General features: G+C 30.4%; 1 protein-coding gene across 4 annotated transcripts in view; it reads right to left on the bottom strand.

Annotated features, from left to right (window-relative positions):
• Window positions 1-17,488, bottom strand: part of LOC148307886 (uncharacterized) — a 42,923-nt gene extending 25,435 nt beyond the window's left edge. For all 4 annotated transcript variants that reach the window (XM_088262675.1, XM_088262678.1, XM_088262674.1 and 1 more), the window contains exons 1-2: window positions 17,443-17,488; window positions 11,790-11,937 (exon numbers count right to left, since the gene is read on the bottom strand). In XM_088262675.1, coding sequence (XP_088118801.1) covers window positions 11,790-11,911 — 122 coding nt within the window. In that variant the 5' untranslated portion in view covers window positions 11,912-11,937; window positions 17,443-17,488. The remainder of the gene's footprint in view (window positions 1-11,789; window positions 11,938-17,442) is intronic.
• Window positions 17,489-24,868: the final 7,380 nt, after the last annotated feature.

Genomic DNA, 24,868 nt, shown 5'->3' with positions numbered 1-24,868 from the left:
ATTCTGAAAGTTTATATATAGGTACGAATAATTTATACATAACATGTGAATACTTGTTTGTCGAACCTCAAAGAAGAGACACCGTACAGATTTTTTTCGATTGATCAAACTTTAAAATTTCCAGGCACTTACTTTTTTACTACAGTTTTTACCTATTTCAAGATATGAACTTTTAAGAAAATATATCAACGTTTCCAAAGATTTTTGTTAATAAACTGGAATATTTAATTAGCGTATTTTTAGATAATGATGAACTTAAAAAAACAAAAGAAAATAAACTCTAAAAGCGAAATCTCATATCCTGAAAACTACAACTCAGAAAATATTTAACGAATATTACTATACGTTTTGATTTCGGCCACATCATTAAATCTTGGCTTAAAACACAGACAAAACTATAGAAATTCTATGCTCTGTGTCCGCCTACGTAGAATAAAGGTAACCGTTTTTGACTGCCGTGCTGTAAGCCGGGGTTCAATTCCTAGGGATTCGAAATAAAATCATATGTAATATTTCACTCAAATATTTATTCGATATCACTAGTATCTCATGCACAAGAATTTCCTGAATACCTTAATTGCGTGCAAGATTACACTGCTTCGATATGCAGTCCCCTATTCACCATTACATGCGAATTTTAGATATATTAAGTCTGCCATTAAGTTCATTCAATATGAGTGCAACGAGAAATACGCAGTTGTTATATTACTCACATTTCAATACATATAATTATAAAGGGATTTTTTATTTAAAGGCAAAAAAAAGTTTTTTTTTATCAGAGCTTCTTGGTTATATCATGGTGAGTCTCCGAGAGTGCATCGTGTTATTCTTGTTGCATTACTGTCGGTCAGTCCTGCACTTGTGTGGCGCCAATGTAGGCCCGCCGGCAGATTTGCAGTTATTCTGCTCACAGGGCCTACATCTACAGGTCAAAAATGCAATATATTATTTACTTTCCCGTTTTTAACCTACTCCATTGAGAATAAAGAGATACTGATCAAAGGGAGCCTTTTTCCATACAAGCTTATTTTATATCTTTCAAAATAAACATAAAAAATATTTAGAAAGCGTAGTTTAGTTAATATTTTTAACGACATGAAAATACTAAACCGATTTGAACAATTTTCCAACATTAAAAGGGTTTGAATTAAAGCTAGGTTTTCTATTATTCTAACTTTAAACATGTCATTAAACTTTAAACCTTTAACAATTTTGAGCCAAAGCTACCTATGCTTTCATTTTTCTAACTTTAAAAAGTTTTGAGTTTTATACCATACCTATTATTGCTTTTCTGTTATTGCAGCTTTATAAAAAAAAATTGGGTAGATTTTCATTGCAGCTTTAAGTAATTAGGAACTATTATTAAGTTATTGAAAAGAAAAAGTGGAAGTCTATATATTTACAAGACTTAGGATCAGCTGTTGGCTGATTTCACATTTACTCCCTTTATTTAGCGGGTAGCATTCAACTTTCTAACAATGATGTTAAACCATATTACTCAAATATCTGGAGTTGTGGAGGTATATTGTGTATACTTCAAGTCAAAAACATCCATTTTTAAATGGGTAACATACTTCAGGGTAGACGTCTAAGGAAGAAAATTGTATTTAAAATAATTATAGCGGTGACTTTATCCGAATTACTTGTACTTGTATACATATTTATTTTATTGGCTATTGAACAATGTGACGAATAGTAGCCGTCCTACCTTAAACGGGCAGTACTACACGATATTTATGATGTAGGAATACGTTCGGTAAAAGCAAACATACAGAATTTTCAACATTCAAGTTTTCCTCGCAGAAAGAAAGTAGTTTTTTTCCTGATTTATCTTTCAAGTAAATAACTACAAGAAATTTATACGACACCACCTCCATAATATAACAATCATTTATTCCTGTCAATATAAGATGACCAAATAAGGCAATGCCTGTATATTTCCGTGATAAGATACATACCTTCAATAAGGCAGTAAATGGTTTTCATTATATTGCATTTAACAGATGGTTATACGTTGGCAGTTTAATTAATACGTAGACTGACGTCATAAAGCAAAATGTACTTAATTTAGAATTTACATGTCTGGGTCCTCTTCAAAGTAACACACTCCTTATCATTCATCGTTCACTTTGTTTAATACCACTTTAATTTAGAATTTACGTGTCTGGGTTCTCTTTAAAGTAACACTCTCCTTATCATTCATCGTTCACTTGGTGTAATACCACTTTAATATCTACGTAATCACCTCCCCGACGCCCACACTCATTCCACTTTAGGAAACAGTCCTGAAACTTCTTTTATGATGTCCTTCAGCTCCTTCGTCGCATTTGCCTTAATCTTGAGAATAGTCTTAAATCTTGTTCCTTTCAAAGGACTTTTGAATTTTGGGAACAAGAATTAGTCAGAAGGAATGAAATCAGGTTAGTAGGGTGGGTGAGGAAAAACAGTGATCGCGTGTTTGGTCACAATTTCACGAGTTTTGAAACCTGATAGAGCTGGAGCGTTGTCGTTTCATCAACTTTAACCAATCAATAGTAAAAGCATATAAATTATATTCTATTTTGTGTATTCGGATGATCTGCAAAATAAGGTACGAATAATCAAGATTCTTCTGTACCGTTAGATATTCGTATTCTGTTCCGCTGTAAGTGCAGAATTCCCGCCAGAAATAAATCCTCGGACAGATATTGGCGCCAAATTATTGCACACGACATTTGCAGACAACTTCAGGTGAATCCAGTGGAATAACGACTCGACAGAGGATTATCTATGTGTGCCATAAATAATATGAAACGAATAAATAATTATTGTGGAATACAGTGTGATTTTGTCAGGAACTACGCTTGGATGGCTTGGCTCTGGCCAATATCTGTACCCGACGGATTCTCCAGTTCTTTGGACACGTTGCGCGTGGTAACGAGGATAGCCTGGAACGACTAGTTGTGATCGGTATTTATATAAAAAAATTCCGATCCTAGCCTGGAGGGAAAGAGAGGGAGAGGAAGATCCCCTCACGATGGACCGATAAAATTAAGGCAGCAGCAGGCACCTCAGTGGTTGGAGCGCTACGTGCAGCGCAGTCAAGGGATAACTGGAGAAGAGTCATTGCTTCTGCAAGGGTCACAACCCTCGGCAATGAGGAATAAGACGGAGAAGACGTAATTTTGTATTTTGAAGTGAGACTTCTTAGGCGGCTATGCAATAATTGATAATTGTACGAGAATGGAGAGTGAAATGAAAGAGCAAGACAATTGCTGACTGATATCAAGGTCCGGAAGGTGTCCTAGCAGGAGATCTGGGGGATGTGCTAGTAGGAGAGAAGTACGAGGTGCTGCATCTAATCATAAAAGGCAAAATAGACAGATTTCCTGGTTCCGGAATATACGAGATTGGGCAGGGACCGTCGAGGCGCTGTTTAGAGCTGCCCAAGACAATGAAAATTACTCTCAAGTGATAGTCGATGTCAGAGGGACCTGACATGACACGCACAGAGAAGAAAACAATAACAATATTCGTTTTTTGACTTACCTCAATTTTCTATTCCTCCCTAATCACTTACAATACTCTTATTTTTAAACTATTTAATTTTTTTCACTATAAGTAGCTTTTCTAGCCAAAAAAGATTAATATGTCTTATATTATCTCCCTTCCACACCTGTCTCATTACGTTTTCTTCCATTAACTTTATAATTTACGAATCTAACTCCGGTACGAAAAAAGTATTTATTTTATTTGGCAACTTATCAAGAGCGTTCAAAATTAACTTCATATATTTTTTTATAATCCCTCCTGACAGAAATGAATAGCTGTCAAAGTAATAAATATAAATATAATTGAAGTATGAAGATTTTTTTACTTGGCTCGCTTCAAGTCAATTTTCCGGAAGGTATAAAAGCTTTTATTGATTTTTCGTGTTAAACCGTTTTTGATTTATGGTGATCATGTGAAATATACATTTGAAGACCACGTGGAAATAAAGTAAGAAAGTCAGAAATAGCATTCTTAAATTATTGGATATTAATATATTTAAAACCATTGTATTTAATAAGTTTGATAAATATTTATAATATAATCAAAAATTGGTCAAATTTTACTTAAATATTCATCAAATTATTTATTAACTTGGATAGGTTCCTGACGCGGGGGACTGATTATGTTGCCTTCCTATAATTAACGATTAACTAAACATTGCGTCGATTTGATGTAGTGCCCTATGCACCAATGGGTGATAATAAGGATGCAAGATATTTGTTTACATAGGCGCCGTGGCGTAGTTAGGTAAACGCTCGACTGCGAAACTAGCGTCACGGGTTCGATTCCCGCCAATTGCAAAATAAATTCAAGAAAGATTTATTTTCAATTGATCTGGGCGTTAGTGATGTATTTTTCACGTTTACCTTGCCTATCCTTACTATCCTACCTGTAGACAAGCTTCTAAAAGTAGAGGCTTTGCGGGTTATTCCTTAAAAATAAAAATAAATGTTATAAGATTGTGATAAACCTCTCTGTATAATAATATTAATAAACAACAAAATTGCATCCAACAATCTAAAACATTCATGTATTTTTAGGATTTTTCACGTCATCTTTGTGTGAACAAAAACTTGTTTTCTGTTTTTTTAATTGTACGTTTAAAAAACGAAAAATAACTATAAAATAATCTTTTCATCTTTGATGAGATGTCAAAAAATAATATGAAAATAACTCCTGTAGTTGGAGATAATCCAGATTTTGTGAACAAGTATTTGGACACACTCAAAATGTTGTAAATAAATTATCTGGTCAAATTATAAGCTTAAATAATAAAAATGAAAAGGTATTTTCTGGTGATTCTCATGTGTGTGATTATAATCCAGGATTCGGACCTCACATACTAATATAAGAGTTTCTGCTTAGTAAAAAGCTTCTTTACATCTCACCAATAGATGTCTCTAGTGAAGTTCTACTGATTCAAGAGCAAGGTTTCTTAATTGGTTCATATATATATATAGAACTTCCAAGAATTTGAGTAGTGTGGTTGTCAATAATGGGTAGAATTGGTGAATGTTACACGTGTGTAAAGTGATCACTTGAACCAGCCGATGACGGTCGTCAGCCCCGTAAATGCCCAGGCTTCCATATTCTTCTTCATCTTTGATGAGATGTCAAAAAATAATATGAAAATAACTCCTGTAATTGGAGATAATCCAGATTTTGTGAACAAGTATTTGGACACACTCAAAATGTTGACTATAAAATAAATTTACAATTTTAGTTAATCTTTTACTTAGTAAATACCACTATTTCTTAAAATCTACTGTGACTCGTGTTTCGATGCATTCCGCATCATTTTCAAACACTGTATTTTAAGAAATAGTAGTATTTACTAAGCAAAACACTAATTGAAAACGGATTGATTTTTCCACAAACTGACTGCCGAATCAATTAATGAAAAAAATTACAATGGCTGCAGATGATTAGCTGAAAATGGATATGTAAAATTAAAATAATAAAATATGCAATAAAATTCATTAGTTTTGCACCGGTTGAAAATAGCACAAAAATATTTTAGTTAGGAATGCAAATTGTATTTATAGCACGAAAGGAATATTAAATTAAAGCCCTTGTCTTCCATTGTGACGCAGTTGGTCCCAAGCCAAATAGCGCGTTATTGATTTTTCTAAAAAAAAAACAAGTTCTAACTCGCTTAACAAATTCTTATTGCGGTTGGTATTTAAAGGACAGTTTGTAAGTTTCGTTCACTATTATTGTTTTAATTTATTTGTGATTTAGACATCTGTTTTCCATTAGTTGATTCGGCAGTGTCTTTTTCAGTAATATATGTCCATTTTTAATTTAAGTTTTACTTGGGAAATATTACTATTTCTTAAAATCTATTGGGGTATTAGAAAATGATGTAAAATGCACCGAAACACATGTCACAATAGATTTTAAGAAATAGTGGTATTTACCAAGTAAATCTATTTTCTAGCTTAAATTTTTGAAGAGTTTAAATTAATGAATATGAATATGTACATATTTCTGTAAATAAATTGTTACAAGACTTAATTAAAATGTACCTACTCGAAATTTTGTTATAAAATATGTTTATCGGGTATTGACGATTTGAAGTACCTACCTATCCATTTTTTTCTGTTGTTTTTATTAAAAGGAATAATTTCTAGCAGATTTTCCAATAAGGATGGTTTTTATATTTGAGAGGGAGATTCACAAAATGGATCAATCCATCGAATCTTTCCACAAGATATCCTGTGGACATTCATGTGTATATACTCTCTCTTACCCTTATCTGTACTCAATGGTCCAGAGGGCACTGCATCCTACAGAAGCAGTGTTATCCTGGTCGTTAAGTACACAAAAGAAAAGTTATCAGCCCTCCCATTTAGGGACCAGTCTGAATTATTGTAAATTTCTCAATGTCGACGTCATTCTAATCCTCGAGACGCACATTTGTGGAAGCGTCTGCCACGCGCGCGATGGTTGTCCGTTATGACGTCAGTTGTTGTATAAACAGGAAGAAAAACCGCCACTAATTTTAGATGGTACACGAAAATATGTCGTCCGAAAATATTGAGCTTTGTGTTCACTTCAAACTTGCACCTGTTATTACTTTTTCATTTTCTTTTTGTCCATGTTTAAAGTAACACTGCCAAAGTTTTTTTTTTAAATCTTTAAATCCTATTTCAGATATTTTAAACGTGATTTTCTTATTTATGACGTCGGCATATGTATAGTACGAAATCAGTATCTGTATCTTTTTTATTGCGTTATATTTAAAAACCTTTAAAATCTCGAACGGCATCCTCCACAATAGGCGACAGAAAATTTATGTAGACGCATCGCTAACCAATCAACAATTAGGAACAGAGTGATTAAAAACCATTTATGGGATATTCTCTAACACATAATTCATTCCACCGGAGACCACCGGAGAGGTCACATGTCTGTTTACGCCTGATATTTTTAAAGAATGTATAATAGGTATTTTTTTAGTATTTATTCTTACTTATCAACAACTTTTTGACCATATAATTATAGCGAAGAAAAACTTGTTTTTTCAAAAAAGCAGTGTTTTGCAAAAGCGGCGTTTTAAGAAAAAAATCAATTACATAAAATGTTACCTGGATTTAGAGAAAATTTAGTTGCGACTTAACGAATGCTGGGCCTTAAAAGCATTATAAAAACAACAAAGGGTGATAATACAATTGACGATCAGCATCATATAAAATCTTGGTCGGATTTGTTATATAAATGTATATAATCGTATATAATCTTATATTTAGTGAATAAAAATAATTATAAAATTTGTACATTGAGACGTGTCTTAAATAAATACCTGCATATTGTTTTAGCTTCCCCAGCCTTTACAGAAAATAAATACAAAAGAAAACTGTCAATATTTAGTGTTTAAGTTCAATTCTCCAGTGGAAGTATATTCGCAAAAAACTGAAACTCTAAAAACGTAAAAAAAACTCTTTTTAAATACTGTTATCATAGCTATTAAATAATTGACAATACTTTTTCTTTTCACACAAAAGGAAAAAAAGCGTGATTATTGTGCTTGTGAAGCGAGATTCTTTAGTGGAAATGTTAGTTAAATATAGAAAATCTTAATAAACGTTTAAAAAAACTGTTTAAAAACACTACCGTCATAGGTACTGACAGTTAGTAGTTTTTCTACTGAAACACAGAGGGGACTAATATAAAGTAAAAATGTCTATCTAAATATAGCCTTACATCGTGCGCGACATCTAGTCAACAACAGAGGGTGATACGTATAATAATAAAATACTTATTTATTGATTCGGCATTAACTTTGTGGAATGACATGTTTATTTTATTAAAATTAAACACTTGAATATACCACTTTAATGAGACACCAGTTTTAATATGTACCAGAAGATGAAAACATCTGTAAGTTTTCGAAACTAGTCGTAAATATAAATAAAACTAATTGATATTAGTAATGTTAGTAAATAACCACTCACCTGTGGTGAGTGGTTATTTACTAACATTACTAATATCAATTAAAATGTTTGACCACAAAGTAAATGCTTTGAATATAAATAATATAAATAAAACTCATTAAAGTGGTATATTCAAGTGTTTAATTTTAATCAAATATAACATTTAATTAAATAATCAAAAAGTTTTTTTGTTAATTTATTTTTTTGATATTATCAAGGATAATTATGAATTATCATGAACTGCCACAAATGTATTCAATGAATGTAAAGTTACCCAATGCTACACGACTTACCATCCAATCTGTGTCAATACTAACTATATACAATAGAAAACTATAATATAAGAAGATGAACAAGATATATCGCTCACAGAGAAAATCCTCCGACTGAAAAAAAGATGACCCTCGAAGTGGTTCTCTAATTCAGCACCGTCACTTGGCCATGTTAACAGAGATGAAGAGGACAACGTCAATGAGGATTCATTTATATTATCACGTTTATTAGGGAGATCTGTGGCGAGTTTAGAGAACTTAAAAAACGTTAAGGAATTCACAAGAAAAGTTGATAATTTCCAAACTACTATTTCATCTCTTCAAATCGAAGTGCGTGTTTTAGATAACCAAATCTAAATATTTAAAAAAAATACTGGTCTTCAAGAAGACTACAATAAATGGGATCAATAGCAGAGAATGGAAAATTTAGAAGTTAAAGGTGTTCCTTACAGAAACGGTGAAAACACTTATTTACAATACGCTGAATATGAGCACACGGGGTTGGTACTAAATCCAACCCCGATAAGACAAAAAATAGATCAAGAACAGTACTTGTAACTATTTTATCTAGATTAGTTAAATAGGAAATCATTGACGTTACAGGAAAAATGAATAAAATATATCTAAGAAAAGTATTAAATAGAACAAGTTTAATAAATTAATGATGGGGGAGAAAACAGAAAATTACTTAGAAATTTTAAGACCAAGGATGATTATATGGATCAGCTAACAAATAAGGAAGACATTGTAAAGAGAACTGCAAAACCTGGCTTGAGACAGGAAACTTGGTAAATCTAAGAACTTCTTCGAAGACGATGTGATATAACCCTCGAAACCTTTTGGCGATTATTTTCTTTTACTGAATTCAAATTTTATATATATTTAATAATACTCGTACGTAGGTATGCAATGACATGTTGAATAATAACTTACATATCTAAATTTGGATCAGAACCAAGAAAATTCTAATTATAACACAATAAGAATATGTCGTCAATTAATTCGTGATTCAACAATTTTGGCGAGATACCTCGAGCCAAGCCTTGATTTGCGAACTAGTTCAATAATTTATTACTCAGGACTGAACTCGATATTTTACTGCTGTATCATATTGAAAACCATGAAGGTGACCATGACAAATGGTAAAACATCAGTGCTGAAAACTAGAGTTTCAAGGGACAAGGCGAACAAGAGCGCGATGTTCCAATAAATGTTTCAATTCATTTCCATCGATGAAGTTTCACATCAACAACCATCAATAAGTATAACTCATTTCCATTTTTTTAATTCATACAGCTTTGTTTTTTGTTGTTGTTTTTTTTTAATTTGTATTTGTTTAGAACATTTTGAGTGTGTCCAAATATTTGTTCACAAAATCTGGATTATCTCCAATTACAGGAGTTATTTTCATATTATTTTTTTGAAAAGAAGCTTTTTATTGAAACTTTTTTATTAGTATGTGAGGTCCGAATCCTGGATTATAATCACACACATGAAAAAAAACGTGATCAAAAGCTTTTTATATATATATATATATATATATATATATATATATATATATATATATATATATATATATATATATATATATATATAGAACTCTCAAGAATTTGAGTAGTGTGGTTGTCAATAATGGGTAGAATTGGTGAATGTTACATGTGTGTACAGTGATCACTTAAAGCAGCCTATGACGGTCGTCAGCCCCGTAAATGCCAAGACTTCCATATTCTTCTTCATCTTTGATGAGATGTCAAAAAATAATATGAATTTGATTATTTTTCTGCTCCTTATCTGCATCCAAGTTATGCATAAAGTACCATATCAAATTGACGCCGTGTGTTAGAGTTATCTGTCCTCTATTTGTGGCACCAAAACGGATCTATGTAGGTTGTGATCACTCCTGCATACCAGATCTAAGAGGAGTGTAAGACGTTTGATACGATCCAGATGACCCAAAAGAAGGGGGTCTGGTTGATACTATTTTCTTTTTCGCACCCTTTTTCGGACCTAATGGCGCATAAAGCACAGTATAAAATTGATGCAATGTTATGTTGATCGTTTATTATATGAAGGCAAAGAGATCAGTCTCACACTTTATGTACCGGTCTAGGGTAATATTAAATAAATATTAGATTTTAAAAAAACACAGTTTTTATTTTAAGCCCCCTGGAAATAAAGCCCGGAACCTCCAGCATGGTACCCAAACGCGGTAGCCTCTACACTATGGAGCCGGACTATAGAAGAGGATACTATCATATGTCACATAAGGAAAAAGAGTATAGGTAGGCACTTGCATGCATATAATGTAGGCACTTACATACGTTTTGAATAAATTTTCGGCGTTATTTATACCCAAAATAATTAACCAACATCAAAACTCCCCAAATAAATGTGTTAACATCGAGTTCTTTTAATGTATCAAAATTGGCTTAAAATACTCCACATTTTAGTGTCCCAAAAATAGTTTAATGAACAATCGATGACACATAAACTGTTAATAAACATATGTGCCGTCCGTTAAGACAAAACAAAGAAGAAACCATTGCCAAAACAACTTATTTCCATCGTACGCGAATCATAAAACTTCGTGAGTCAGAAAGTGCGGTGAACAGGACTTGGCAATTACGTTTTGTATTTTCGTTTGTTATCCGTCATTATTACTAACGGATTCAATCAGAATAAATCTAGACAAGTCTAAAAGCACATGGGATGATATTCAAGGCGATGAGTTCATGTATTATTTTTTGTCTACGTATTCCATTAAGATTGAGGTGAAGAGTGTTGCACGTTGTTGACTCACACTGCATTCAACAGGGTTGCCAAAAATATATGGATTTTTTTTAATGTACGTTTTTTTCTTATCTTTTATCCCTCATACTACTTTAAATATATATTTATAAGTAAACATAAATAAAAACTTGTATCCTTTAATTTTTTCTTTCTACTTTTGTTTGCTATATTTTTTAAGAATAATTTTTCTCTCCTTTTAACTAATTATTAAAGTTACTTTTACCATTTTGTATATAAAGTTTATACACATGTATATAAACTTTATATACAAAATAATTTTATTCATATATTTTTTTTTTCTACCTACATACTAATTTGTATTTATTGAAAAACATATTTTTTTTAACCATAGTAGTATATCTTTTGAAAAATTATTTTTTGCTATGTTTTTATGTATTCGAACATACCAAATGATTTTTTTTCATCACTTTGTATATTTTTCTTTAATATTTTAAAATAAGCGTTCATAGAAATAAAAAATACCTTTACTTAATTGCTATTTTTTAATAACAACTTTTTGTGATTCTAAAAAAATATTTTTATAAACATTGGACTCAACCCTATTCACAGGTGATAAATATGGAATTCAATTCATGGGTGCTTTATATATTAAAATGAATAAGATGTCTCAAAGACGAAACACGTTTTTATATGCTTCCCAAACCACGTTGGACATTACCGAGCTAAAGCTCAAATGGAAATATTTCATAAATTTATGTAGGTAGATGAGTACTGAAATGGAAATTGTAAATCCACTTACCCAATGGCTCCATTGTTGAGGAGCTGAGTCTGCTTGTTGAGAGTCTCCTGGATGTTCTGTTGAGAGTACAGACCAATGGGGGAGTTGAACTGCTTGTTCACCATTCGTGGACCGGTCGCCATTTTAGGTATCTCGAATTCGTCTTATTCTGGAAACAAAATATTTCCTCACAAAATTACAACGATATTTATTGTCAGTATAAAATAGATAGAAGTAATAACAATTTTTAAATAACAATTTTAAAAATTTGAGCTACTTTTTTTCTTTCTATATTATATTTTATTATTATATCACTCACTCCTTTCAAGAACGTCATAAATCAAAAAACTTTATTTATCAGGAGAACGCTTTTAAAGATTATAAATATAATAGAATGTATTAGAAAATAAATATTAAGCCACTTTTTAAACATTTTACTGTGCAACAGATTTCTTAGGTAAAATCTGAAGGTTTATTCTCCATTTGAAAATATTGAGTATATTTAAAAAAAATTAAACAATACCTTTTCTTCAAAATGCAAAAACAACACTTTCTGCCCTGTAGCGGGTAAATATTAAGTTAAAAATATGCCGCTTTTGCTGGGATATAGTACATTTTCTGGGCATTCCGAAAACATGCCCAACTCAAAATTCACGATTTTTGATTTATGACGTTCTTGAAAGGAGTGAGCGATATGATATATTTATACAAAACAAACCCGACCATGATTTGATATGACGCTGATCGTTGATTGTATTGTAACCCTTCGTTGTTTTTATAATGCTGTTAAGGCCCAGCATTCGATATAGTACATTTTCTGGGCATTCCGAAAACATGCACAACTGAAAATTAACGATTTTTGATTTATGACGTTCTTGAAAAGAGTGAGTGATATATATATATATATATATATATATATATATATATATATATATATATATATATATATATATATATATATATATATATATATATATATATATATATATATATATATATATATATATATATATATATATATATATATATATATATATATATATATATATATATATATATATATATATATATTTATAAATATATCCGTATATTTATAAATATGTCCGCCTCCGTAGTGTAATGGTCAGCACGCTTGGCTACCGTTCTGGAGGTCCCGGGTTCGATTCCCAGGGGGGGTCAAATAAATATAAGTGATTTTTTCACTGTAATATTTATTCAATATTACCCTGGACTGGTACCTGAAGCGGAGGGCTGATCACCTTTCCTTCATGTGTAAACGATCAAGATAACACTGCGTTTATATAAAGCAGTGCCCTATGCACCATTTGGGTGCGGATAAGGGTTTTATTATTATTATTATTATAAATATATATATATATATATATATATATATATATATATATATATATATATATATATATATATATATATATATATATATATATATATATATATATATATATATATATATATATATTTATATATATTTATATACATATATTTATTTTATTTAATATGTGTATATTACTTCGGTAGAAACACAATCTTCCATAAATATAAGACCACCCTATGTACTCATAGCACATATTTTCTACTACAAGCATTAAAAGACATTTCGTGTTATTTTTACAAATTTTATTTGAGTGATTAAATTAATTGTACGTGAATAAAAATTATGAAATAAATAGTATTTTTTTTTAATTTTTTGCTTGTTCATCCTTATTTATAATATCTCTCGAACACTTTCTGCGTTCATCTAACGCTCTTAGCACGAGTGATATTATTTATTCGAGTGCTTATGCACTATATCATGAATAAGGTATTCTAAGTTTCTGATACAAACCAATGGCGACTCGTAAATTTAAATTTTCAAATTAATTCATCGTAAAAAAAACAATTTACAACCTGGTAGAATGTCGTTGTTCTACTAAACTTGTAATTAAAATATGCATAACTTTAATTCATTCATTGTGTCGATTAAAATATATAGGTTTTTTATTTAAATGAGACCACCAAGTGTTCTCATTGAATGTTTTATTTCTAAAACGTTCCAAATCACAGTGTGTACGAATATGCAAATGAAATACTAAAACTCAATTATTTATTGATCTACATAATGACCAAATTGATGGTTAAAATATTCTTTGATTGCCTTACAGGTGAGAATTTTTCTGTCTCCCATGAATAATAATTCCCGTTCATTCACGCCAATTCATTAATCAGGCTAAACAATTGATTTTTAACATAACGACATCCATTAAAATCCAACTACGTCTTGCCATTCAATAGCTACTATCTGCAAACTGTCATATTTTATGCATTTTTGTCATGCCTAATATTGTTATCAATGTTAGATGTATTCCGATAAATTATCAGCATAATGCCAGGAATAGAAAAAATATTTTGAAAAAGTTATTTTTATCGTCAAAACGATAATTAAAGTAATAATATCTTTTATTTTCACGAATACATATCGCTCACTCCTTTCAAGAACGTCATAAATCAAAAAACTTTATTTTTCAGGAGAACGTTTTTAAAGTTTAAAGATAAAATACAATGTATTAAAAATAAATACCAAGCCACTTTTTGGACTTTTTAATGTGCAACAGATCTTTTTTGGTAAAACCTGAAGGTTTTTTCTCCATTTGAAAAATATTAAGGATATTTAAAAAATAATTAAACAATACCTTTTCTTTAAAATGCAAAAACAACATTTTCTGCACTATAGTAGCTAAATATTAAGTTTAAAATACTTAGGGACTTAGTACATTTTCTGGGCATTCCGAAAACATGCGCAACTGAAAATAGACGATTTTTGATTTATGACGTTCTTGAAAGGAGTGAGCGATATAATCATGACATTCGTAAAGTGACGAATAGGAAAGCTAACTTATTTTTGGAAATCTTTTAAAAACGATTGATCGTCATTACACATTCGTATGTCGTTTCAATATTGAAAAGACACGTTGATATCTATTGATTTATATGTAATGTAAAATATTTTAATGAACTTTTCGTTACATTGAATACCTCCAACATGACATCATAAAATTTTATCAGCTCCATTTGACCCTGAAACGAATTTCAGTGCAGCATCTCATAAAAAAGAGAATTTTACTATCCAAGATATTTTATAACGCAAATCTTACTGACGCGTTTGCCATTTTTTTTGGTAAACATCTTATCTCCTAATCACCTGAGAGAGATTTTATTTTTGGCAGCGTTCACCAACTCTGTAGTTCACTTAGCGAAGGAAGGTGTGCAATATGTTTGGCGGATATCTGATATAAAAACTACTTATCTCGACTGTGTCTGGTTTTATTGCGATTATCAATCGGAGCAGGGTGAATCAAATTATTTTCAGGGCGATAAAACTGTATTTTATTTTAAAATCTTTATACGTTTTATACGCGGAGAATTTAACGCCATTAAGTAGAGAAATATTTGCAGTGGATGTTGGATATTTAGATGTTTGGTAACTACGAACTAAGTTTACTTGGATTGTACAAATTTATTAAATTTGTATTTTAAGTGTTTTATTTTTTATTCACACATACTGGATTTACAACACTTAGTTGTATTAACAGGATTATCATAATTCTTGTTATTTATAAAAAAATTGGAATATTTCAACAAAATAATAATTTCTTTGATATATCACAGATGAAAAATGTTTTGATACGGGATTTGAGATGGGATTATAAGTCTGAAGATAACAGAGCTATGATCTATCATTTCCTAGTTTAAGTGAAAACTTTATACACTGTGTAGCATTCACCACTACCCATAATAATCTAGGGTAATCACCCACAAAACTCAAGTTATGGTTATTTTTGTCACCGCCTAGGGTTGAAATTGGTCAGTTAATAGAAATATTGAATGAATGATTATTTTATGAATATATGACAATATTTTTTCATATTTGACAAGATGCCTGAAAATGCAATTGAAATTTTATTGAACTACAAATTTATTCTCAATATTTTGAGTGAGTCCATATTGTTGACAAACTAGTAAAATTATTAATAATATTAAAAATTTTAAGACAAAATTAGTATTAAAAGCATAAAAACATGTCTTATATATGTAGTGGTACCCCTCTTTTACATGTGGAAGAATATGAAACATTCTGAATATATTTAGGCAATATTTGAAACAGTTTAATAGTTTATTCGTTTTTAATAAGTAGGTTTATTTTTCTCTCAAAATTACGTCAGTAATAAAATCATTAATGAACTTGTCAATTAGGAACAATGCCGCCACTGTCGAGGTATTATAGGAACGGGTTAGTATATTATTATATTAAGTTTTGCGGGAAGAGCGAGGTACCAAGAGAGCGAGAAAGGGATAGGATAGAGAAGAGGAAATACGCGCCGCTCTCCTCTCTCCTCCCACGTGAGGCTAAAAGCGTTGCAGGGAATATTGAATTTCATATTCAAAATTCCCAACACTTTCGATTTTTACATGTGGAAGAGTTCATCGTTTGGTTTCTGTGTTTTTTAGTTATTTCGTACTGAGCAATATTTCTTTTGTTTCCAGCACCTTGCCTGAACAGCACGCTTTTACAACAATACATAATAACAGGAATATTTCGACATTTTTTAATAATCATTTGAAATTAAAGTTTATAAATATACAAACAATTTTGTATAAATCACGAGTATTATGATATCTTGTGTACCGAAAAAATCGGTTATATATCACAAAAAAATATTTTAATAACACGTTTTAACTTATGTATTAATTGTTAAATCGAACACAGATTTTTTGAGTCTACTAAGTTGTATTTTATTGTTTAAAAAACATATAAAAATGAATATTGTGACAGTTGTTTCGCCTAGTTATGGCATTTTCCAACTAATGTGTTTTAACTTAAACTTTTTAAATAAAATTAAAAAAATGAATTATTTATTCAGGTTTAAATGAAACGGTTGGCTTAATTGCCGTTAAGCGACAGTTGTGCATTTCGAAACAAAATTGTATTTTCTCTTAAATTTATTTATGTCCGATTATTTTAGCAACTCTCATTTATTCTTGTAGTTTTATCGACAGATCAACGACAAAAATACAATGAATCGAATCGAATTTAGATTTCTGGCAGTTTCTTCAATTCTCTGTCGACAATGTCGTCGAGTTTTAACGTGTTATAAAGGACACAGTGTCACGGAATATTATTTTGAGAATCACGAACAGAAATAACGTTAGAAAAATTTGGCTGAAGTCACCTTAACACACGACACTAATGAAATCACAAGGATAATAATTTTACACAATCTAATCGTGTTATTTAAATTCACAACGCAATGAATTTTAATTTAAATAATAATAAAATAAAAATACTTAAAAATGCTTGTTAAATGTGATTGCTTTATTTTTCGGTTTATTATCAAGGAATTTAAGTATTGTAATAAATTAACTTGCTTTATTATTGGCTCAATTTTATTAACACGTAAATGAACATTATGTGCCTATTTTTTATTATTCTATATTTTACTACCCAAAATGCACAGAGAATCACGTAGATATTAAATGAAACACACTTAAATTATTTTCAAACTTCCATTACATCACTGTTGTTAACATAAACTATTTTAAGTAACCTCACAAATAAATCACGATGCTTAAAATATGAATAATTCTAAATATTTCACCTTCAAATGCAACAAATATTTACCTGTTGAGTGTGCGACGCCTGTTACGGGGACGCTTTGGACGCTACTGTCCGTTGGAATTGGGCGTCGCGCCGTCGCTCCGGCAGGCGTCGCTACCTCCGTTCTACCTAGCTTCGTATATTATCAATCTACCTACGCTGGAGTAATTTTTATAATGAAAGATATTGTCCATACACCGAATCAAGATAATATATTGTAGAAGCGTCGGAAATTGTTGGCAGAATTTTTCAAATGGTTATTTTTTTAATTGATACACACTTACTCTTGGACTCTATTAGTAGAATCAACACGGTTGTAAAATAAACAAAATTAAAAGTGAAAGTAAATCAATCAGTAATGGTTTGATTTAAATTAAGTATTTCTAGATGAAAATCTGTGTCTTCATTGTGAATAAAAAAAAACGTCCAAACATTTTTGCTCATTCATGATTTAAAAAAAAACATTTTCTGAAAATTTTATAAAAACATTATTAATCGCATTTTACTAACACTTTTTTCACAAAATATAATCTACCAAAATATTATATTTGGTAGATTTTATTATCTGCGTAGTGTATCTTACTGTACTTCTTTTGGGTAACAAATAAATACTTATCGCCAACTATTTTTTCAGAAACATCAACTTCCTGAAAACATGAATCTACAGCTGATTTAAAAATACTAAACTTTAAAAATAATATGTTTGACTTTACTGTCTTCTCTGCTTTAAAATATTTCCTTTTTGAAAAAATCACATCATATTTTATCTAAATAAGTAAAAGTAAAAATCTTCATTTAAAAAACTTTAACTCTTTTCGATGTTATGTAAATTATTGAACTTCAGTTTTTATACAATACACATAAAAACAAATTAAGCTTCTTGTTGTATTCAATATTCCAACTGTTTTTTGAAAAATAAATAAATTTCTACACGCTGGTGATGTTTTGAAATGGATGAGTATAAAATCTATAAATACACATTTTTTAGTACTGCATTTCAAATTAAGTCACGCAGTGTAAATGAGTATTGCATCAACACCTCTAGATATATGACAATTTTTTGTTGTTGTTGTTAGTTACTGAGTCAATGCTCAAAATAATATTTTTCCGTTGCGAAAACTTAAAAACAAAGTATTCAGTTATGTAACAGGTTAATGAGTATGTTAATTATAAAATAATTAGATAATGCAGTGGGTAAAAACATATGTTATTTTCTAAGCGATTAAGTAAAATTGAGATGATTTTTCGAATTCCAAACAATTTGGTGAAATAGTAAATTAGCAAAGTAATTCATTTCTTTTTTTTCTTATTCTCTTTTCCTTCAAAATATTTTTAAATTCTTGAGAATTTTCTCTCAAACATCGAGTGGGTAGTAAAAACTGTGTAGGTTTTTTCATATCATCATAATCGAGATTCGCTCTATCATAAAAAATAACAACTAAGATTATTTATTTAATATTAAAATCCTTATTACAAAATAACAGTTATTGATCATTCTAGCTTAATTAACGCGGGATATTCAATAGCCGCAACTTATTTTTCTTTGAACGTAATATTTAACGTAATTGAATTTTTTGCTTAGAACACAGTTTTTCAATTGAAAAAATAATATTCTTAAAAAGATTTATTGACAAATAAGAATTTAAAAATATATTAAAATATCTTTTCAATATATCGTGGGTGTAGGTACTGGCAAAAAACCTTTAAATCAAATTCTAATATAAATCCAACAAAAAAATGTCCGTGTAAATACGAGTGTCGTACTTACACAGCCGGTCGCTTACTAAATTCTATGCTGTCGATTACCCCCTTATTGTTTTAATTAGTACATTGTAGTAATATCTATCCATTTTTAATTTGACTTGAAAATAAATTTATTTTTTACTAGTTGTCATATTTTATTCTGTAAATCACTTCTAAAATGTGGCATTACTGATTGGATTGTGATAATTTATGAAAGCTTTAAAAAAATTACTTTAAAATATTTATATATACGCCGAAATAACGTCGAAATAGTGTGTTGAAAACAATTTTAAGCCTAAATTATTTGAAAACTTTGTTGTTGAACTGAGCCTTAATTAGTGCATAAGGTACTGCATAGCACCAACGCAGTGTTATACTGATCGTTAATTAAATTAAGTCAAGGTGATTACTTCTGCGCTTCGGGCATCAGTCCAGTCATGATATTAAATGAGAATGTTTTTTTTTATTCTCTTGTAATCGAACCCGGGACCTCCAGCATTATAATCAAACTCATTAACCACTTTGGTATGACCCTCTGCCTACCCCTGCAGAGAAGTGTCGTGATGGTTAACTAACCAACTAAGTAACAACTAAAACACAACTGTTTTTATTAATATTTCCTTTCTTCCCCATGGAATGTCATTCACACGTCATTAACGTCAAAACTGCTATATTGCAAAATAATAACCTACCAAACGAAAATTCTTATGAATGAAAAAAACAACAAATTTAAAATGTAATCAAGTGATAATATTGAAAGATTTTGGTACAATGAAATTCATTGGAAAGTTGTGAAGAAGAGCTCTATGCTTATATTGTGTTTCTATTTTAAGCATGTGTGACGTAGTCTGTTTTTTTTTCTTGCTCGTATTATTTCTCAGCTTTTCACAGTGATGGAATATCATTTTACGGTATTCTGTATTCCTGTTACTATTTAAGATTGTCATCCCTATGCGTCATACCTTATCAATTTTTTAATGTTTATTTATTTAGTAAATTATTGTCTACCCCATGCGATGCGATGATTTTTTTATAAACGCAACCGTTTCTAACATCAGTAAGCATTTTTTTTATACCTTTATGGCTTTTGTTCTTTAAGAAAAATCACTTGGAAAAATAGCTTTTATTGCCAGAGCAAACATTTCTTTATACGATTTACATGAACAAAATTTTGTCCTATTATTTTCAAATGCCAAACATACACTATTTTTCTTGAAAATTGATGTACAATGACGTCCGAAAACAAGTGACATAACAGGAATGACTTTTAAAGCGTTTTTTATCATGAAATACATCACAACGTTGGGCAGGACGTTTCCCAGACTTTCATATTATTTTCCTTATAGAAGGATATTTCGTCGAGACATCCTTAATAAATAAAGACCAAGGGGCTCAGTTAAATTCAGTGTTTGTTTCCAATCGAAAAATATGTTTCATTCATAAATTCGACAGTCACTTTGTGTTTATATCAATACGCTTCTAATTTTAATTTAACTCGGTAAATACTACTATTTCTTCATATCTATTGTGACACGTGTTTCGATGCATTCTGCATTTTTTAGACTTAGCTTCACATACGAAGTTTCAAAATGACGCGGAATGCATCTAATCTAATATATAATCTAATCTAATATACGATAAATCGAAACTTAATTTTCACTATACCGAGGTAACATTTGACGCAATTGAATTTTTGGCTTAAAATATCGTTTTTGTATTGAAAAAAACATATTTAAATATATATATATATATATATATATATATATATATATATATATATATATATATATATATATATATATATATATATATATATATATATATATATATATATATATATATATATATATATATATATATATATATATATATATATATATATATATATATATATATATATATATATATATATATATATATATATATATTCCAAAAAAGTCAAATTCCAATAGACATTTTATTTAAATCGTGCGCATAGCTATGTTCGGTTTCGGTGGTATTTACCAAGTGAAATTTAAATGAAAATTGAAAAATAAATTCTTGAAAAAAAGCACTTTTCTTTATATTCACTAAATATTCAACCACTGGCCGTTTGTCAACCTAATAAATGCTCCGAACAATTTGTATTCCGATCAGTCCATTCATCGACATTAATTACGTGTAACCTATTACCGTATTATCATTACAAAATGTGCCCTCGGCACGGGAAAACTCAGTGAGGGCACGTTACCGTAATTATGGATATGATGATAATAAATAAATATGTCCTCGTATTATATGTATGTCACTCATATTATGGATATGTCCAATCTTTGAAAAATAAATATTTATATAGGAACAAAATGCGCGAAAGAAGAAGAAAGTATGCAATTGACAACAATTGATGGGGTAATAGAGGTGGTATTTACTAAGTAAAACTTACAATATTTTGATTGTGTCCAAATACTTGTTCAAAATCTGAATTATTTCCAATTTAATTAGTTATTTTTTATCTCAATATAGATGAAAAAGAATATGGAAGACTAGGCTTTAAAGTCTGTATCGTAAGCCTGGCAAATACCCTGACTTCCACATTCTTCTTCATCTATTGTATTTTGAGATGTCAAGAAATAACGTAAGTAAAACTTAAAATAAAAGCAGAAATTTCTTAGGCAACAAATAATTTATATATATATATATATATATATATATATATATATATATATATATATATATATATATATATATATATATATACATATATATATATATATATATATATATATATATATATATATATATATATATATATATATATATATATATAATCCAATTTTGAAAAATTGTACAAGAATCACTAGAATTTTCACTTGTGACATCTATTGGTGAGACGAAGAAGCTTTTTTTTTTTGAACAGAAACTCTTATATTTGTATGTGACGATATCATTATCATTATCTCCTATAATTAGAGATAATCCAAATTTGTGAACAAGTATTCGGACATACGCAAAATGTTGTTACCTAATAATAATAAATAATAAAACCCTTATCCGCACCCCAATGGTGCATAGGGCACTGTGTCATATCAACGCAGTGTTATCTTAATCGTTTACACATGAAGGAAAGGTGATCAGCCCTCCGCTTCAGGTACCAGTCCATGGTAATATTGAATAAATATTACAGTGAAAAAATCACTTATATTTATTTTACCCCCCTTGGGAATCGAACCCGGGACCTCTAGAACGGTAGCCGAGCGTGCTGACCATTACACTACGGAGGCGGACGAAATTCTGTTACCTAATAAATATTATTTAAAAACCGTATTAGCATGTAACGTGTTCATGTCCATGGTCCATGGTTCGTTACAGTCTGTGGGCGAGTGCAGTGATGGAGGTAGAGCAGTCGGCGGAGTGGGCCGCCCACGGCGGAGTGGGACTGCGGGCGGCGGCAACAGGTACGGCGTGGGCGGGACACGGCCGAGGATATTTCGGGACAAAGAATGTGTGCTTTCGTGATGTATCCACTTGGAGCTTACTTACACTATCGCGGCGCATTCGGAGAAGAGCGCGTTGAAAACTATTTAATGGAGTTAAAATTACAGCAATAACGGTTCGCTTTGAAAAGGCGAATTTCTAAAAAGAAACCTAACAATTTTTATTTTATTTATTGTTTCGGTATATACTTTGTGGTAAGACATGTAACAATGATTAAGGAAACACTTGTTTTAATACCACTTGAGTTTATTAATTACTACTAGTTTCGGAAGCTAAACTTCCATCGTCAGGTCTGAATAAAAACTTTTAAAACTTTTAACTTTTTTAGCTTTTATTCGAACCTGACGATGGAAGTTTAGCTTCCGAAACTAGTAGTCATTAATTAACTCAAGTAGTATTAAAACAAGTGTTTCCTTAATCATTCTAATAATTTTTCATTCATTTTTAATTTAATATTTACTTGGTAGTTACGACTTTTTCTTAAAATTTATTGTGACACGTAATTCGATGCATTTCATATCACTTTCAAGCACTGTATATTAATTTTTTTTATAACTTCCGTAGCAGGATTCTACAATTTTTGGATATAATATTTGGATTTTGGATTTTCTCAACTAAACGTGTGACAAAACATAATTTGTTTTTATACGTAGAAAGATGGAAATTAGGGAATTTCTGGAATTACGACCTGACATGGTTATTTCATTTATTAAAAGAATACTAACATACGAAACGGATCATACAACATAATTATCCAAAATGCATGATCAATAATGGGCGGAATGCTGTGCCTTGAGAAGAAAATGGATAAGAAGAAGAAGACTGCGATAATTATTACCAATAAAATTGAGAAAGGTATATAGATAAGATAAGCCATCTGAATCGATTGAGTGAAGAAAGAATAGTAAAACAAATTTATGGAGCGAAAATGGTTGGTAATAGAAGCAGAGGAATATCGAAGAAAAAAGAGTATGATCATGTTTTTCAAATACTTAAAAGTGGTCGGGTCATGAGTCACACACAGCAGTCGAAATAATCGGGGGCTATGTATGAGGAGATCCATGAATGTGGAAGAGGCGAAGATTATTTACAAAGATAGATTGGTGTGGCATTCTATTCTCTTCACCTATTTGTGATGGTTAGTTTTTTTTAAAGTTATATAATTAGGAAAATAAATAAATGTTATATTATTAATAATAATGTACCAGTGTTTGGAGTAATTTTTACACGTTTGTCTCTTATTATGATTATGCAAAAGTTTATACGAGCATGAGTTACTCGGGAAAATTTCCCTCTAGATAATTTCGCCCCAAGAATGATCGTTACCAGTTTTCATAAAACATCCGAGGTTTCACATAATGTCGCTAGATGGCAGTAATAACGTAAACCCTCTGAGATTTCAGCATCTCCCAAAATCGAGTCTTTAAAATGATGCTGGCATATCAAAGCAAATTTTATGAATAAAAAAAATCGATTCACGATACGACAAAATATGTAATTATATTTTACTTTAAATCTTTGCGCTGAGAGTATCCGATTTAAAGAAATCCAAACCCTCGTACAATCTCCCTTTTGCCCGAACAATATTCTCAAATATGATTAAACATATCATAGTTGTATAAGAGAAAGTGACCAACTAACAATACGTAAAATGCTCAGGAGGGTCATTTTTGCTTGGCAAAAAAATAAACATCAATGCAGTTAGTCAGTTTTAACAATCAATATATTATACTGCCAAGTTTAAAATCGCTTTGGGATTTTTCAGGGCAACATTAACAACGTCTCTTTCTCCTGTATAGCTACGATATACACGATTTAGTTACTAGCTTATATATTTATCTATAAAATGACATTTTAAAATGAAAATTTAACGCTCTATGAAATCCATAAAAACCGGGACCTCTAGAACGTTAGCCGAGCGTCCATGGAAGGGGGTCAAATAAATGTAAGTGATTTATTCGCTTTAATGTTTATTCAATATTACCCTGGACTGGTACCTGAAGCGGAGGGCTGATCACCTTTCCTTCATGTATTAACGATCAAGATAGCACTGCGTTTATATTATGCAGTGCCCTATGCACCATAGGGTGCGGATAAGGGTTTGAATATGAAGTAGAAATCGTGTGACGTAGCAGTCATTGCGTTTTATTCACAACACTGTGTAAACTCCAGACAAACTTATACGACGATGTTTTATATGACGGGGTTATCCGTTTCTTTTAGTCAGTAGTTT

Source organism: Brachycentrus maculatus, unplaced genomic scaffold (assembly GCF_059751285.1).
Source record: "Brachycentrus maculatus isolate JH-2025_06_01 unplaced genomic scaffold, ASM5975128v1 h1tg000186l, whole genome shotgun sequence".
In the NCBI taxonomy this organism is placed as follows: Eukaryota; Metazoa; Arthropoda; class Insecta; order Trichoptera; family Brachycentridae; genus Brachycentrus; species Brachycentrus maculatus.
Note: the sequence above shows the minus strand (reverse complement) of the source record. Positions and strands in the feature narration are given on the sequence as shown.